This window comes from Ailuropoda melanoleuca, chromosome 16, assembly GCF_002007445.2.
Source record: "Ailuropoda melanoleuca isolate Jingjing chromosome 16, ASM200744v2, whole genome shotgun sequence".
Classification (NCBI taxonomy): Eukaryota; Metazoa; Chordata; class Mammalia; order Carnivora; family Ursidae; genus Ailuropoda; species Ailuropoda melanoleuca.
In genome coordinates this window covers 78209831-78228814 of record NC_048233.1, presented here as the reverse complement: position 1 = coordinate 78228814, position 18984 = coordinate 78209831, and the positions used below count along the sequence as shown (strand labels likewise).

Genomic DNA, 18984 nt, shown 5'->3' with positions numbered 1-18984 from the left:
TGGCCTTGTTTTAATATTGCTTATATTCTATAAAAATTGTTTAAGTTCAGTTGGGAACATTATGGCTAATATGTCAGCTGTCAACTCCCTGGCCATTGTATAACTTCTCAATACAATTGATAATTCCTCTCTCCATTTATATATATATTTTAAAGATTTTATTTATTTGAGAGAGAGTGAGCGAGAGAGAGAGAAGGAGCGGGGGGAGGGAGAAGTAGACTCACCCCTGAGCAGGGAGCCTGATACGGGGCTTGATCCCAGGACTCTGGGATTGTGACCTGAGCCGAAGCCAGACGCTTAACAGACTGAGCCACCCAGGTGCCCCTCTCTGTTTATATTTTTTACTTTGCTGAAGATAAGATGACTCTACCCAACCTTGGAGTTAATTATACTGGCATGTTGGCTCTAATCCTGTAGATTTTACTGTGGTTCCCATCTGTTGAAATAATGCACAACAGAATAGGAAAAACACAATTTGATTTATTTGCAGGGGATTTGTCTTTAGACTTTTCCCCCCAGGCTAGTGCAGGCTGATTTTTCACCAAGTGATTTCTCCACAGAGAGAGTTTATAGNGCTTAACAGACTGAGCCACCCAGGTGCCCCTCTCTGTTTATATTTTTTACTTTGCTGAAGATAAGATGACTCTACCCAACCTTGGAGTTAATTATACTGGCATGTTGGCTCTAATCCTGTAGATTTTACTGTGGTTCCCATCTGTTGAAATAATGCACAACAGAATAGGAAAAACACAATTTGATTTATTTGCAGGGGATTTGTCTTTAGACTTTTCCCCCCAGGCTAGTGCAGGCTGATTTTTCACCAAGTGATTTCTCCACAGAGAGAGTTTATAGTTGAGGTCCATGGGGATAGTACCTGTTCCCTTGAGCAGCTGTGACTCTAGATGCTGAGATAGGATCAAAGAAAACAACCTTCATTAGTTAGCTTTCTGCTGAGGGGGAGAGGAGTTTCCCAAAGGGGAAAGTTTTCACGTTGAAAACCNCAATTTGATTTATTTGCAGGGGATTTGTCTTTAGACTTTTCCCCCCAGGCTAGTGCAGGCTGATTTTTCACCAAGTGATTTCTCCACAGAGAGAGTTTATAGTTNTGAGCCACCCAGGTGCCCCTCTCTGTTTATATTTTTTACTTTGCTGAAGATAAGATGACTCTACCCAACCTTGGAGTTAATTATACTGGCATGTTGGCTCTAATCCTGTAGATTTTACTGTGGTTCCCATCTGTTGAAATAATGCACAACAGAATAGGAAAAACACAATTTGATTTATTTGCAGGGGATTTGTCTTTAGACTTTTCCCCCCAGGCTAGTGCAGGCTGATTTTTCACCAAGTGATTTCTCCACAGAGAGAGTTTATAGTTGAGGTCCATGGGGATAGTACCTGTTCCCTTGAGCAGCTGTGACTCTAGATGCTGAGATAGGATCAAAGAAACAACCTTCATTAGTTAGCTTTCTGCTGAGGGGGAGAGGAGTTTCCCAAAAGGGAAAGTTTTCATGTTGAAAACTTGGGAGACTTTTTATTGACCTGTGTGTGTGTGTGTGTGTGTGTGTGTGTGTGTAATGAGGGCATTCTTATAATGTAACACCCATGTTGAAATAATCCTTGTTAATACTCATTTACTATTCACATTCATTGAGAGTGCATTGGTGCCAGGTACTATGATTTCTATTCATCAGCTTACCTATCTATTACTAACAAACAGGCAAACAAAAAAAAAATCTCACGAGGGGCGCCTGGGTGGCACAGTGGTTAAGCGTCTGCCTTCGGCTCAGGGCGTGATCCCGGCGTTACAGGATCGAGCCCCACATCAGGCTCNTTCCTCTCCCACTCCCCCTGCTTGTGTTCCCTTTCTCACTGGCTGTCTCTATCTCTGTCAAATAAATAAATAAAATCTTTAAAAAAAAAAAAAATCTCACGAGATACGTATTATTATGGGAAGCAAGGTTTGAAAGCCCAACTGACTTGTAAAGGGACANGTGCCAGGTACTATGATTTCTATTCATCAGCTTACCTATCTATTACTAACAAACAGGCAAACAAAAAAAAAAAACTCATGAGATACGTATTATTATGGGAAGCAAGGTTTGAAAGCCCAACTGACTTGTAAAGGGACATGGCTGGTGAGTGGCAGGGTTGGGATATCAATGACATGCTAAACCATTCAAAATCCTGTGCTCTTAAATACTACTTTCCTGTGGACCATGCAACTAAAGAAACACTCTGCATATATAGATAATTATAGATACCTGGCTCTGATTAATGTTACTGAATCAATACCTCCAGGGCCAGGCTATAATTATTTGTACTTTAAAAACTTTTCCTGGCCATTTGAATGCTGCTGTCCACAGACTGGTATTGAAAGACCACTGGTGTAGGCTACATACTCACATAACTTCCAGTTAGAAAGCAGTCCATATTATTGTATTTTATCACCATTTCTTCATTGAATATTTATAGAATACCTACTGTGTCTCTATACCAGATGTTAAAGGGTCATAGAAAGACAATGTTTTTCAACTATCTTNTTTTATTTATTTATTTGACAGAGATAGAGACAGCCAGCGAGAGAGGGAACACAAGCAGGGGGAGTGGGAGAGGAAGAAGCAGGCTCACAGCAGAGGAGCCTGACGTGGGGCTCGATCCCACAACGCCGGGATCACGCCCTGAGCCGAAGACAGACGCTTAACCGCTGTGCCACCCAGGCGCCCCTATCACCATTTCTTCATTCAATATTTATAGAATACCTACTGTGTCTCTATACCAGATGTTAAAGGGTCATAGAAAGACAATGTGTTTCAACTACCTTATAAATGATAGTGAGGGTCTTATAGGTAAGTAAATAATGTATAGAGGAAATGATAAATAATAAATAATATTTATTGCTGCAAATAAAGTGCTATGGGTATTCAGTGGAAGAAGGGATTACTTCCAGGGGTAGAAAGTTGGTACGAAAATAACTGCTAAGCTGGAAAAACTTCAGGGAAAGACTGACTCTTGAAGCAGCAGCACAATTTGGGCATACAAAGGTGCATTGTTTTACATGGTATATACACTGATTAACTGTACATGGCTTCCTGGCTTTGAAGAAATAAGTTGCCATGTTATGAGAGAGGTTATGGAGAGGGTCACATGGAAAAGAACTGTGGATAGACTCTAAGAGCTGGGAGCAACCTCTGGCTGATGGCCAACAGGAAGGCAGGAATCTGTCTTACAACTGCAAGGAGATAAATTGTGCCAATAACATGAGGGAGCTTGGAAGTGGATCCATCCCTACTTGAGCCTCCAGATGAGTTCCCAGTCCTGGTTGACACCTTGATTGTAGCATCTCAGAGGATGCAGTTAAGCAGCGTCCACATTCTTGACCCATAAAACTATAATATAATCATCATGTTTTTAAGCCCTTAAATTTGTAGATATTTGTTATGCAGCAAAAGATACAGATTTTGGAATTACAACAATACAGCTTAATTTCCTTATTGAGGAATACTCACTTTCTTGGTCTTGTCTTCACAAACAATGCTGCAATAAATATCTTTAAATATGTGGCCTTATAGACTGGAACTTTTATATCCATAGATCGATTTGCAAGTCTGAAATTCTGAATTGTTTGTTTTAAAAAAGTATTACCAGATTTCTTCTAGGGTGAAGTAACACTTCAATTTCCCATTACCAATAGCACCATTTTCCTTACATCACAGAAATTAATAGGTATTATCATTCATTTTCAGTTTTTTCCAGTCACATTGGTGTAAACTGGTTATCTTGTTGCTACTTTAATTTGCAGCTCAGTATTAGAAAAACAGCAACTTTTCCTATATTGCTTGGCTTTTTGGTTTTGATTTCTTAAAAATTGGCACTGTTAGTCTGGTTGTTTACAAGTGTAGAGAATTAGAAACTGATGATCAAACTAGAAGCACTTTTTTCTAATCCCTTTTAGGGCTTTCTTTACATCTTGGTTTCTTAGGCTGTAGATGAGGGGGTTTAACATGGGGATCACAATGCCATAAAACACAGAAGCCATTTTTTCTTGCTCTTGAGACTCCTTGGTCCCATGGTGGAGGTACATGTAGGAGAGAGTCCCGTAGAAAATGATGACTGCTATCAGATGGGAGGCGCATGTGGAGAAGGCTTTTTTCCTCCCTGCAGCAGAAGATATCTTCAAGATGGCAGCCAGGATATATATGTAGGAAAAGATAACAACCAGCACAGTGAACATCAAGTTAAACCCCACAAAGACAGTGAGTAGCCTGATGTTGAAGTCAATGGTGGAGCACGAGAGGGCAAGAAGTGGGGGCTCATCACAGAAGAAGTGGTTAATTTTATTGGACTTGCAAAAGTCCAAGGAGAAAGTAAAACTTGTGTTTACAGAGGCATTCAGGAAGCCCATGAAATAGGAAGCAACCAAGAGTTGAATGCAGACTGTCTGGGACATGACTGTTGGGTAGCGGAGTGGGTTGCAGATGGCCACATACCGGTCCACTGCCATTGCCGCCAGGATGTAGCAGTCAGTTGTTGCAAAAGCACCATAGACTAGTAATTGCACCATACAGCCTACAAATGAGATGGATTGCTCTGCTTCTACGAAGTTTTGCAGCATCTTGGGAGTGATAGCGGAGGTGTAGCAGAGATCAACAAATGCCAAGTGTTGGAGGAAAAAGTACATTGGGGTGTGAAGGCAAGAATCCATCTTGATGAGTAGGATCATCCCCATGTTACCCACCAGGGTGGCCACGTAGATCACTAGAAATACAATGAAGAGGATATGCCCAGACTTGCGTTGACCAGCAAATCCCAGGAGAATGAATTCACTGATTTCAGTGCCATTGTTTTGTTCCATGGCTAGCAAAGATTAGGTATCCGCTGAAAAGGTGCCAAGAAAGAAGAGCAGAGAAAGCTAAAACCATGTGATCCTTTAATTTTGGAATTGGCAATGATATAATGATATAATATTTGGTTTCACAGTGGAGTCAGACGATATTTTCTGTGACCTAATGGACTCAGATTTTAAAGGGTAACATGCAGGTGGCTGAACCTTGCCACCCAACTTAGAGAACCTCGTCTACAGTTTGGGGAAATTGCCTTGGACCAGAAGTTATGTTCTCAGGGCGCAAACTGATTGGAGTTTTAAAAATCAATCAATTAAAGAACATACAAAATATTTTTTATTTATTTTTGTTTTCTTTTATGCACCATATTTTTTTATTAAAATACCACAATACGTCTAAAGACGAATTATTTTATCTGAAAATCTTGACTCATCCATAGACTTCTACATGATCTCACTCCTAGTTTACTTCCTATCCTCCTTCCTATCCTAGTTTACTTCCTATCCTTTCTTTCCTTGCTAACAATGCTGCAGCCATCATGGACTCCTCATGTCTTTGCCCTCCTCCACTTCTGGCCCTTCCTGCATTTTCCTCTCTTTGCCTTAAGTACTCTATAGTCCATTTTCATTCCAATAAGCATTTCCATTGTTAACTCTTACTCTTTATTCTGGTCTCAGTTTGAATAACCCTTCTTCAGGTGGTGTTCTGACTGCTCAAATGAGCCATGCATGCCAAACCATAAGCTTGGTCCTTTTGACTTATATCAGTTTAACACTGATAATTATTTGTAAGATTATTTATACATCTTTGCTTAATTTCAGTTTTTCTCATGGATTGTAGGTTCCATGAATACAGCAGCTGGGGCAAGTATCTGCCTCTGAAAATAGTGGGTAATTGAATACATCAACAAATTAATTAATGAAAGAGGGAATGAATGAAAAGATTTATGAAATGTAGAAAAACAAAGTTACAGAAAGATTTTTTTCACAATTGATGCACAGTATTTTGTTTTCTTTTGAGAAGATATATTCATTTTTTTTTCATATGCCTCTGATTCAAGGAGTCATGACAGGTTAACTCTAAGAACAGAAAACTAAGGGGTGTCTGACTCTTGGTTTGGGGTCAGGTCATGATCTCATAGTCATGAAATGGAGCCCTGCATAGGGGTCATACTGGGTGTGGAGCCTGCTTGGACTTCTCTCTCTCCCTCTCCCTCTTCCTCCCCCCCCGCTCATGCTCTCTCTCTCTAAATAAATAAATAAAATCTTAAAAAGAAAACCCTAAAACACAGAGCAAAGATCAAAAAGAAGTTAAACATGCATGCCTTCTTTGGTTTATTTATTTGAAAGTGGTTAGTGTGTGTCTACTCTGATCAAGGCATGATGTAGATGCTGACAGATCATTGCCTGGTGCCTATGCATCTAGGATTACTGTTTCTTCTTGGAAGTTTAATCCTTTTATCATTATGCAGTGTCCCTCTCTGGGCCTTGTAGGTGTTCCCCCCCCTTGGAAAAATATCTGATTCTAATATAGCTACTCTTTCATTCTTCTGATTAGTGTTTGCATGGTATATCTTTATCCTCCTCTTACTTTAAACCTATAAATATCACTACATTTGAAGTGTGTTTCTTGTACACAGCCGAATGCAGAATGATTTTCTATGCACTCTGCCAAACTCTTTCTTTTAATTGATTTTAAACGAAGGAATCCTAGAACACTGGGAAAAGAAGGATGGCATGGGAAGAGCAAACATATGAATAGTATGAAAGATTTGCCTTCTCTTAAGTTTTCAGAGTTATATTTGGCAGTTGAAGCAAAAATTTTGACCCTGTGTACTGTGGTTCTCAATGTGTGGAGGAAATATTTCAGGCAAGTATATTATAAATGGGGAAAGGAAAGGAATGCAAAGGGAAGTAAGGTTTCCACATTTACGTTCCATAGATACATAAAATGTATCTGACAGAGGACTAGATCCTTTATATACCTACAGTATACACTTGCAACCTCAGTATTAAAGAAAACAATCAAATTAGGAAATGGGTAAAAGATATGAACAGACAGTTCACCAAAGAGTGCCTATATCACATAGACGGTAAATAAGCATAGGACAAAATGTCCTGCGTCACTGGGCATTAGGTACATGCAAAGTAAGAAGACAATGAGGTATCACTGCATGTCCATCAGAATGGCTAAAATAAAAACCAGTGACAATACCAAATACTGGGGAGCATGCAGAGTAGCTGCATTTCTCATGCACTGCTCAGGGGAGAGTAACATGGTACAGTCACTCTGGAAAATAGTTTGGCTGTTTCTTAAAGAACTTAACACACACTTGGCATACCACCTAGTACTTATCCAGTACTTACGTTCCTGGGCAATTATGTTTGCCCAAATTTTCACCCACATAAAAGCCCGTACATAATTTTTGATAACTGTTTCATTTGTAATAGTTGAAAACTGCAAATAACCAAAACGTTCTCCACTAGGTGACTGGTTAAAGAAACAATGATACATCTATACTGTGGAATATCACTCAGCAATAAAGAGGAGGAAAGTTCTGATACTTGCAACGATTTGGATGGATCGCAATGGCATTATGCTGAGCGATAAGAACCAACTCAAAAGGTCACATAGTGCAGGATTCCTTGTACCTAATATTCTCCAAATGACAACGTTATAGAAATGGAGAACAGACTATTGATTGCCAGGGTTCAGGTGGGGGAGGAGGGGTGTGGCTCTAAGGCTTTGCATGAGGGAGGTTTGTATGGAATCAGGCATCTGTGGTAGCATAGGTCTGCATCTTGATTGTGGTTATGGTTGCACAAATCCATACATGGGATAAAATGACAGAGCTGCATACACGCATTGTCATACACACCTCATTTGATATCAGAGTATAACTATGTGAGATGTAACCACAGAAGGAAAATGGGTGAAGGATACATGGTTCCTCTGTGTACTATCTTTGTACCTCTTTGACCTATCTTCCTGTGACTGTTAAGGACTTGAAAATAAAAAGTTAAAAAAAAACCCAAAAACTAAGAAGAGGAAAAAGCAAAGCCTGCTTTGCAGTTATGTGAGGATCAAGTGAGCCAATCTATGTAAACTTCCCAGCAAAGGGCCAGGTATGGAATGGAGCGCTCATCAAATGGCCGTAGTGAAATATGCAAAGAATACATTAAAGACATACAATATTGATCAACTGATCTATCAATTGATTCATTCAATTATTTGTTCATTCATATCTTGTCCCAGGCAACACTCAGCCCAACTGAGTTCCCTCACTCCATTTCCATGACCTCACCAGTGATGAAGTGATTCCTCCCGGTCTTGGGGTGAAATGGAAGAACTCCGGCTCAGACCCTTTCCCTCTACCACTTCCTGCATACACTGTGATGAAAACAGCTTATGTTGAAAACTGGGAATTATTTTCTTTACTTACACTGGAGTTGCCTCCAGAGTCCTTTCTGTATTCTGCAACTTGTGCAAACTGATTTCACACTGAGCTTTCTTCGTGTGGTTCCTTCCAGTCAGGGATTTTATAGCTGGGGCCTAGGGATCAATACTGGCTCTCTTGGGAATCTGAGGTTCTGGGACTGAGATGCCATTGGAAAAAAACAATATTCAGTAGTTATTTTCTGCTGAAGAAAGTTTGGATTTCCAGAGGGGACAAATCTGTTTTTGCATTGCAGTCATTAGAGACTTTCTTGCTTTTGTTTTTGAGAGTTGTCCTGCTTCTGACAAATTGCTTTTTGTCCTGCTTCCCTCTCTCCCTCCCTGCTTCCTTGCCTCCTCTTCTTCCCTCCTTCTCTTCCTTCTTTTCTTGCTTCTTCCCTTCCTGCCTCCCATCCTCCGATCCTGCCTCTCATCCCTCCAGCCTCTCTGCCTTCCATTTTGGGGGGTTTGTATAACAACGCATCCCCACGGTGAAAATTTCAGAAGTACAAAAGCACAGGCTTAGAGTAAACACCCCAGACTCCCTCTATCCCTCCATTCCAACCGGTTTCCCTCCCTGGAGCTCAATACTGTTAAAATCTTCTGTTATTTTTCCAGATATAAGCCTTGCATTGTATTTGGTAAACATTAACGTTCATATGCTCTCTTTCTTCGCCAAGGAGATGACAGCGTATTCTGCATGTGGTTCTTTAGCTTGCCTTTCACTTAATATTTCTGGGTGATCTATATGGAAAGAGAAATTTCACCTGTTTTAACAGTTGAGTTATATTTTGTCGAGCTGCTGCATTCCTTAATCTGTATATCAGACTCCTCCCCGCCACCAGCTGGTAAACAATATGGCTTCCAGTCCTTACTAATAAAGATAATGTGATAATAAATATATTAATGTGCATAAGTTTGAATATATTTTTAGGATTAGAAGATATTTAGTAGAGGAATCTCTGAGTCAAAGGGCATGATGTGGTCAAGTTGGGTAGATAGCTCCCATCTGCCTCCAGAGGGAGGCTCTATCTATTAAATCAGTTGTAGCAAATCTCGAGTGAGTACTTCCCCAAATCCTCTAATACTGTGCTAAGAAACTTTTATTATACTTTATCATTATGGTAAATGAAAAACAGCATAATTTAGTTTTGTTTACCTTTTTTCTTCTATTCATATTTTTACAAAAAAATTAGTATTTATTTCTTTGTGAATGATGTGTTCATATATGTTGCCCTCTTAAAGTTTTTCCCTTGCTTTTGTATTGCTATTCTTAAAAAAGATTTTATTTATTTATTTGAGAGAGAGAGAGAGGGAATGAGCAGGGGGAGGAACAGAGAGAGAGGAATAAGCAAACTCCCTGTTGATGCTTGGGGCTTGATCCCAGGACCCTGAGATCATGACCTGAATTGAAGTCAGATGCCTAACCAACTGAGCCACCCACGCAGCCCTTATATTGCTATTTTGAGTCAAATACCCTTCTTTATAACAGCTACAAACATTTTTCTCAAAATTAATTATTTTACTTTGCAGTGTATTTTGCTATGCAGAAAACTTTGATTTTTTATGCAGAAAATTTATTGGGTGTTTTGTATTTATACAGGATTTCCTCACTCTAAAGGCTTAAAAAATTTAGTGTTTTCTTTAGAGTTTAATTATTACATTTAAATCATTGATCCATTTAAAATTTATCTTTTTGTAGATAAGTTTCCAGCTTTCCTCCATACCAAAATCTAGTCATTATTTCCATACTACTTGTTACATAATCCATATATGCCCTATGACTGCAGTATCACAATCATCACATAATCAATTATCTTATAGGTTTGGACCTATTCCTGGACTTTCATGTCTGTTGTATTGCTCTTCCTATCTCTTCATGTTTTAGGAAAAGCCAAAAAAATTTTTTATCTCAGTGATTTCTTTCTACTGTCATTGGCAGAGATACTTTTATAATATTGATTATGCATTTCTCCTTAACAAACTTTTCTCTTTTTAATATTGGGTATTTGAAAAGAGGGGTTCTCAAAATATACAAAAACAATATCAAAGACATTCTTTTCAGATTCTTTCTCTGTAAGAAACACGTGAGTTAGAAGCTTAGGTATTGTTTATTTGACATGTTTTTCCATTCTCTTTCAGATGCTGTTGATATAACTAAGGAATGACTTTGTATCTCACAAACATTTGTCACACCTGTTGCTAAAAAATAAGAGAGAACTGTTGGTTGGCTTATTGAACCATGTTGAGTTAGAAATCAAAGTGCAAACTAGAAGGACTTCTTTCCAATCCCCTTTAAGGCTTCCTTTACATCTTGGTTTCTTAGGCTGTAGATGAGGGGGTTTAACATGGGGATCACAATGCCATAAAACACAGAAGCTACTTTTTCTTGCTCTTGAGACTCCTTGGTCCCATGGTGCAGGTACATGTAGGAGACAGTCCCGTAGAACACGGTGACGGCTGTCAGGTGGGAGGCGCATGTGGAGAAGGCTTTTTTCCTCCCTGCAGCAGAAGATATCTTCAAGATGGCAGCCAGGATATATATGTAAGAAAAGATGACAACCAGCACAGTGAACATCAAGTTAAACCCCACAAAGACAGTGAGTAGCATGATGTTGAAGTCAATGGTGGAGCACGAGAGGGCGAGAAGTGGGGGCTCATCACAGAAGAAGTGGTTAATTTTATTGGACTTGCAAAAGTCCAAGGAGAAAGTAAAACTTGTGTTTACAGAGGCATTCAGGAAGCCCATGAAATAGGAAGCAACCAAGAGTTGAATGCAGACTGTCTGGGACATGACTGTTGGGTAGCGGAGTGGGTTGCAGATGGCCACATACCGGTCCACTGCCATTGCCGCCAGGATGTAGCAGTCAGTTGTTGCAAAAGCACCATAGACTAGTAATTGCACCATACAGCCTACAAATGAGATGGATTGCTCTGCTTCTACGAAGTTTTGCAGCATCTTGGGAGTGATAGCGGAGGTGTAGCAGAGATCAACAAATGCCAAGTGTTGGAGGAAAAAGTACATTGGGGTGTGAAGGCAAGAATCCATCTTGATGAGTAGGATCATCCCCATGTTACCCACCAGGGTGGCCACGTAGATCACTAGAAATACAATGAAGAGGATATGCCCAGACTTGCGTTGACCAGCAAATCCCAGGAGAATGAATTCAGTTACTTCAGTGCCATTGTTTTGTTCCATGGCTAGCAAAGATTAGGATCAGCTGAAAAGGTGCCAAGAAAGAAGAGCAGAGAAAGCTAAGACCATGTGATCCTTTAGTTTTGAGATTGGCAACGATATAATGATATAATATTTAGTTTTACAGTGGAGTCAGAAGATGTTTTCTATGGGATAATTGACTCTGCATTTAAAGTCTACACCTTGACATCTGACTTAGATAATTTAGATCTATACTTTGGGGAAATTGTCAGTGATCAGTTTCTTTGTTCTCAGGTGCAAACTGACTTCTTAATTATATTAAGAATATAAGCTTTTCTTATATATTTTTTAAATATATAAATTAGAAAATATATAAAACACTTGTAAAAATTACTTTCTTTTATGCTTCATAAATTTTAATTCAGAAATCCCAATTTACAAAAATACAAATTATTTTGCATGAAAATCTTGAGTTACCCATAAATTTCTATATGATCTTGCTCTAATTTACTTCTGTATTGTCATCTTACTCTTTCTGCCTCCTTCATAATTCTGCTCTGGCCATGATGAACTTATGCCAAGTAGAGTCTTGCATGCAGGTGTTTATCAATTATCTGTGGTAAAGAACCATTTTCTTTGTAAAATTTATAATATGCTGTGGACCAATATTTTTGGATATAGCAATAAAAATTCTCAGCATTGTCAAAATGCTGCAGCAGTTTTAGATGCTCCATCTCACTTTCAATAGTTATCACATCTTAGAGTGGAAACAGAGAGTCCAGGAACCACACATTGAGTAACGCTACTCTGTGGTATCCATACGTCATAATTTACCTATATGCTTTCCTAGCATTGGAAAGTAGGTTGCCTACAACTTGTTTCCACCACCAATACCTCAGTGTGAAAATTTTTCCAGAGACAAACATTTTTGAATCTTAGGGTATGCATACATTTAACTTGACCACATTTTTCCAGATCACATTGTGTGACGGATGCACCATCATGCACTCCTGTTTATTGTACGTCAGGGTTCCCATATCCTTACTTTTTTGTGAACATCACTGGTATTTTGTTAATATTTTTTATACCAGGAAAACAGTTGTAAAGTGACATCTCCATTTTAATTTTTCTTTTCTAACCAGAAATGAATTTGATCATTGTATAATATATTTTTTAGAATTTCAGAATCATATTTTTCCCAATACCTCTATGCATTAATTTATGGATGGTTGCTTTTTTAATACAGATTTGAACACTTTGTTGTTGACTTGACAAAGATTTTCTCACATTTTGTGATCTATTAACTTTGTGGTATTCTTCATGGACCAGAAGTCTTTAAATTTAGAATAATAATTCACCATTTTTTTTTGCCTTTTGGTTTGTTCTTTTGAAAAAAAAAATGTAATAAAGTCCATTCCTGCCTCTATTCGTTTACCCAGGAGGGTCAAACCTAATAATAAAACTTGCTGTCCATTTTATATTGGGTTGCTGCTGCACGGTGTTTGTTGAACCATATTTTACTTCATCCATATAATTTGAAAAACTTTTGTTTTTGCTTAGCTTTTTTTTAGAAGAAATTAGATTAAGTGGATAGAGAGTGATAGTAATTGGTGTGTGTGTGTGTGTATGCATGTGAAATATTTAAGTATTTTTAAGCCGTTAAGTGATTTTACTTGCTATTTTAAAATTTACTCACACAAACACTTGTCCCTGTTATGTTATAGGAAAGTTATCAAACATTTATGAACAAATAATTCTAATATTATATAAACTTTTTCTGAAAATCACAGTAAGGAACATTCTCCAATTCATGTCAATATAACACTGGAACCAAAATAAGTAAAATATGAGAAAAGAAAATTAGAACCAAACTCATTTGTGAATTTAGATGCAAACAGCTTAAATACACATTCATTGAACAAATCCATCCATGTATTAAACAAACAATTTCTAGGGTATCGAAAAGGCTCTAGAAAATAGCTATTCTTTTCCTTTTCCAGGATTTGAATAAATTGATAAATAAAAGATTGTGTCTGTATAGGGACCATAATATCACTTTTGAACACTTGGGGGAAAATTTTAAGTTTATTAATTTATTTTTTTAAGATTTTATTTTTAAGTTATCTCTACATCCAACGTGAGACTCAAACCCACAGCCCCCAGATCAATAGTCCCATGCCCTAACGACTGAGCCAGCCAGGCAATCTGAAAAATTTAAGTTTATTAGTCAAGTTATTTGCTGCCAATGAATGCTGGAAGCAGATAGCTTTACCACCCAGTCTTGACGGCAGTGATAGGAACATGCATCTTGCATGTGGTGGGAAAGTGCGTCTGGAATGCAGGGGGGGTATGGGATTCAGCGGGCTGGCTTCTGCCAAGAATAAGGGCAGAGCAGAGTGTGCCAGGTTGTGCTGTTTTATCAATCAGATACATCATGCCATCTTTTTAGGAACTTAGTGGATAAAATGGAGAGTCTGTGATTATACAAACAGATTTCTTTACAGGAAAGAAGCGTCAGAAGCAGGGAAAAGGTATTTTCCATCAGTAGTCAAGACCTATTTGTATTTACCTCAGGAATGAAAGCATTTTTTAATACTGGAAATTTTATTGATATAATTTGCCATATTAATATATTCTTTGAAAAGCCATATGATTTTCTCAATAGATACAGGACAATTATTTGGTAAAATTCAATAAATTTTCATGATCAATTAGAACAAAAATGAAAACAGGTGGGGGCCACACTGCTGGACTAAATATTATATTTACTATTAAATCATGAGATGCAATGCTTATAAATTAAAGAACAAGACAAAGATGCTTGTTATGAATGAATCTGTTTAGTGTTTTTCTGGAAGCCAAGACAAAATGCAGAAGACATGAAAGGTAAAAGGATTTATCTACTGTTTATAGATAAAGTGATTGTCTCTATAAAAAATCCTGGAGACTTGACAGATGAATTCTTAGTGAGCCTAGTAAAGTTAATATATAAAATATATACAGTGTCAATATATAAAAATCAATTGCATTTCTGTTCACCAGAAATAAGTTAAAAATGTTATTTAAAATTCATATTTATAATAACCAAAAATAAAGTACCTAGACATAAAACTAAGAAGGAATGTTCATGACCTTATTGAGATAATACAACTTTATTGAAAGGCTTAAAGAAGACCTAAACACAGACCAGGATCGTGGAGAGGAATTCAATGTTATAAACATTACATTTCCCCCCCATATTAATCTACAAATTCCATGTAAATCCAACCAAAATTTGAAAGAATTTTACATACAACTTGATGAAGTTATTCTAAAATTTATATGGGAGAGAAAAGATCTACAAAAGCTAAGACAATTTTTTTAAAGGACAACAAGGTGAGAACTTATTCTATCTGAGATCAGAATTTACTAAGAAGTGGTAATAATAAAGACATTATGGTATGGTATGATGTGAGGGTGGACAAATGAATCAATGGAATTGATAAGAAGAAATAATAAACAAGTCCACAGGTCTATGGAAGCTTGATGTATGAAACCATGAGCATGTACTTGAGTGAAAAATGCCCAATAAACTGGAGCTATACATGTTTATACACATGAAAAATAATATTGTATTCCTACTTTACATTTTACTAAAATAATTTCCAAGTGGATTAAAGATTTGAATTGTAAGGCTTTGAGAGTAAAACAACAAAATACGCATGCTTTAGATATACAGAAAAATATTTAAACAGAACATGAATGTACAAACAATAAAGCATTGAAAATTCAACCATATTTAAATTAAAAATACCAACATTACTATAAGAGAGCAAAGACTAAATGCTAACTAGAAATTTACTTAGGTAAATTTGTTTGCAATACATATAAATGTTAAAAACTTGTTATCCAGTATATATAAAGAATTTCTATAAATCATCCCAAGGGAACAATTTACAAAATACAAAATCGGGATAATTATAGAAAGAAAACCTAAATGGTCAATAGAAATATGAAAATACACACAACTTTCTCTGATGACTTCCCACTCAGTTTTCCATCCCTTCCCTGTGATCCTCTGCATTGTTTCTTATATTCCACATATGAGTGAAACCATATAATTGTCTTTCTCTGTTGACTTATTTGGCTCAGCATAATGGGAAGTCATCAGAGAGAGAAAAACCATGAGAGACTCTTAACTACAGGAAACAAACTGAGGGTTGCTGGAGGGGACGTAGGTGGGGGTATGGGGTAATTGGGTGGTGGGCATTAGGGAAGGCACGTGATGTAATGAGCACTGGGTGTTATATGCAACTGATGAATTGTTGAACTCTGCATCTGAAGCTAATGATGTATTACTCTAAGTTGGCTAATTGAATTTAAATAAGAAAATAAATGTAAACATTCTCTCCAGTGAGAGAATGCCTTTTTAAGGGGGGGGAAAAAAAAGAAAATACACACAACTCACTACTAATTTGATAATTGTATATTAATATTGTATTGAAATATAGTTTTGCATTCCTCAGTTTAAAATGCCAAGTGAAGATGTGGACTCATATATTTCTGGTTAGAAGGTAAATTAGCACAATCATGTTGGAGGCAAATTTGGAAATATCAGTAAAATTAAATATATGCCTTCCAGAATTTCCATCACAGGTACATATTCTAGAGAAATTATTGACCACATATACTTATATATAAGTGTATACATATAAATGTACTCATACACCCAAGAAGCATTGTTGATCATAGGAAAAATATAAACTATTAAGTAAATCAATGAAAATTTAGTAAACTGGTGAAACAGCATCCACGTGGATAAATTTCTCAAATGGATTGCTGAGTAATAAAAATAAAGTTGCAGAAGTTAGATGGTGGCTCCGTGGATGGATGGTTGTTACATTATCTTAAATATATTTTCATGCACCTTAAATACTGTGCAATAACAGAAATCCCTCACAAAGGAAAGAGCACGTCTGTAACACATCAGAAGAAAGCTCCTGTACCCTGATGTCAGTAATGCTGGGCAGAGCTGTAGCTCGGTAGATGAGATAGTCAGTTTCAGATTAGAATGTGACTTTGGTGGTGGGGAGTATGAAAAACTAAACCTGTTGTTAATGTTTCTTGGGCAATCTGGTTCTTCCAAATATCTTGAGGAATTAACAGAGTGGCTTAATTCTGTAGTGATGGAAAAAGAAATAATTTTTTTTTCGATATTTAGTGAGGGCTAAGGGTTGAAATACAGTCCTTTCAAGGAGCTTCCACCATTGGTTAAAAGCACTTGTCAGAGCAAGCTCGAATTGGTCAAGGGTCTACTCAACTTAGAATCTTGAGAGTGTAATGACATTTACCATTTCAATTTAATCATTTTGAATTTAAATAAAATGTATGACATATTGGGGGGCCCTTTTCAAGAGCTATGAAAAACCAGAACAAGGGACACAACCCTCCCACAAGTACCCGAGTATTATGGAATATGATTAACCCATACTGAACCCTGGTGCTTCTGAAGCATCCTTTATATTCGGTACCATACGGTAAAAAGGAAATAGGCTGATCTGGCTTTGAATTCTGGTCACATTAACTCATAGAGACAAAGGATGTATGTAACTTCCCTTGGCCTTAGTTCCATTGTCTATAAGATGGGAATCACAGGATTGCTTAGAAGGTCATGATTTTTATTGTAACACTGCTTAAAAAAGCAAAAATTTGGAAACAGAGTTAAATAAATCAGGACAGATTCATATTATTGGATTAATACACTGTTCAAAAAGTATGATATAAATATATGCTCTTATGGAAAGGTGCTCCTGTCATATTGTCAAATGAGCAAAGCAAGCTGCAGAATAATACGTAAAGCATAGACCCCGCCTTTTTTTTTTAAGGTTTATTTATTTATTTGAGCAGGGGAGGGGTAGGGGGAGAAGAAGAGAGAGAGAGAGGATCTCCAACAGACTCCCACTGAGCGAGGAGCCCCACAAGGAGCTTAATTCCACAACTGGGAAATCATGACCTGAGCAAAAATCAAGAGTCAGACACTTAACCAACTGAGCCACCCAGGTGCCCCAAGTGTGGACCCTTTTATTAATTAATTAATTAATTATTTAATTACTCCTCTGCTTTTTATTTATTTTTTATTTTTCTTATTTTAATGTTTTTTTTAATTATATTATGTTAGTCATCATACAGTACATCCCTGGTTTCTGATGTAAAGTTCGATGATTCATTAGTTGCGTATAACACCCAGTGCACCATGCAATACGTGCCCTCCTTACTACCCATCACCAGTCTATCCCATTCCCCCACCCCTCTTCCCTCTGAAGCCCTCAGTTTGTTTCTCAGAGTCCATAGTCTCTCATGCTTCATTCCGCCTTCTGATTACCCCCCTTTCTTTATCCCTTTCTTCCCCTACCGATCTTCCTAGTTCTTATGTTCCATAGATGAGAGAAATCATATGATAATTGTGTTTCTCTGCTTGACTTATTTCACTTAGCATTATTTCCTCCAGTGCCGTCCACGTTGCCGCAAATGTTGAGAAATCGTTCTTTCTGATAGCTGAGTAATATTCCATTGTATATATGGACCACAAATTCTTAATCCAGTCATCTGTTGAAGGGCATCTCGGTTCCTTCCACGATTTAGCTATTGTGGACAATGCTGCTATGAACATTGGGGTGCATATGGCCCTTCTCTTCACTACGTCTGTATCTTTGGGGTAAACACCCAGTAGTGCAATGGCTGGGTCATAGGGTAGTTCAATTTTTAACTTTTTAAGGGACCTCCACACTGTTTTCCAGAGTGGCTGTACCAACTTGCATTCCCACCAACAATGTAGGAGGGATCCCCTTTCTCCACATCCTCTCCAGCAATTGTTGTTTCTTGCCTTGTCAATTTTTGCCATTCTAACTGGCGTAAGGTGGTATCTTAGTGAGGTTTTGATTTGAATTTCCCTGATAGCAGCCTTGCTTCTTTCTCTTCTTCTTCCTTTTTAAACAGTTAAAGTTATTTCATAAATAAAAGGTGCTGTGGTTTATAAGTTTAGAGACTTTCTTTCTCCACTCCCATGCCCAAGGATAACCACTAAACATTTGATGTGGATCCTTCCTGAGCTTTTTCATGGATAGACAAAGAAAGTGAGAAAAAGACAAAATGGATGTGGATAAACGTTTTATTTTTAAAAGATAAACTCCAAATGGATGAAAGACCTCGATGTGAGACAGGAATCCATCAAAATCCTAGAGGAGAACATAGGCAGCAACCTCTACGACATCAGCCAAAGCAACCTTTTTCATGACACATCTCCAAAGGCAAGAGAAACAAAAGATAAAATGAACTTGTGGGACTTCCTCAAGATAAAAAGGTTCTGCACAGCCAAAGAAACAGTCAAAAAAACGAAGAGGCAGCCCACGGAATGGGAGAATATATTTGCAAATGATGCTACAGATAAAATACTGGTGTACAAGATCTACAAAGATCTTCTCAAACTCAATACACGAGAAACAAACAAATCATAAAATGGGCAGAAGATATGAACAGACACTCTTCCAATGATGACATACAAATGGCTAACAG

The 18984-nt window shown here is 37.6% G+C and overlaps 2 protein-coding genes across 2 annotated transcripts; both read right to left on the bottom strand.

Annotated features, from left to right (window-relative positions):
- Window positions 1-3922: 3922 nt before the first annotated feature.
- Window positions 3923-4852, bottom strand: LOC100471524 (putative olfactory receptor 5AK3). Its single transcript, XM_002922687.4, has one exon. The coding sequence runs from the start codon at window positions 4850-4852 to the stop codon at window positions 3923-3925; it is 930 nt and encodes a 309-aa protein (XP_002922733.2).
- Window positions 4853-10545: 5693 nt separating this feature from the next.
- On the bottom strand, window positions 10546-11521 carry LOC100471279 (putative olfactory receptor 5AK3). Its single transcript, XM_002922686.4, has one exon. It carries the CDS (start codon window positions 11473-11475, stop codon window positions 10546-10548), a length of 930 nt encoding a protein of 309 aa, XP_002922732.2. The 5' UTR covers window positions 11476-11521.
- Window positions 11522-18984: the final 7463 nt, after the last annotated feature.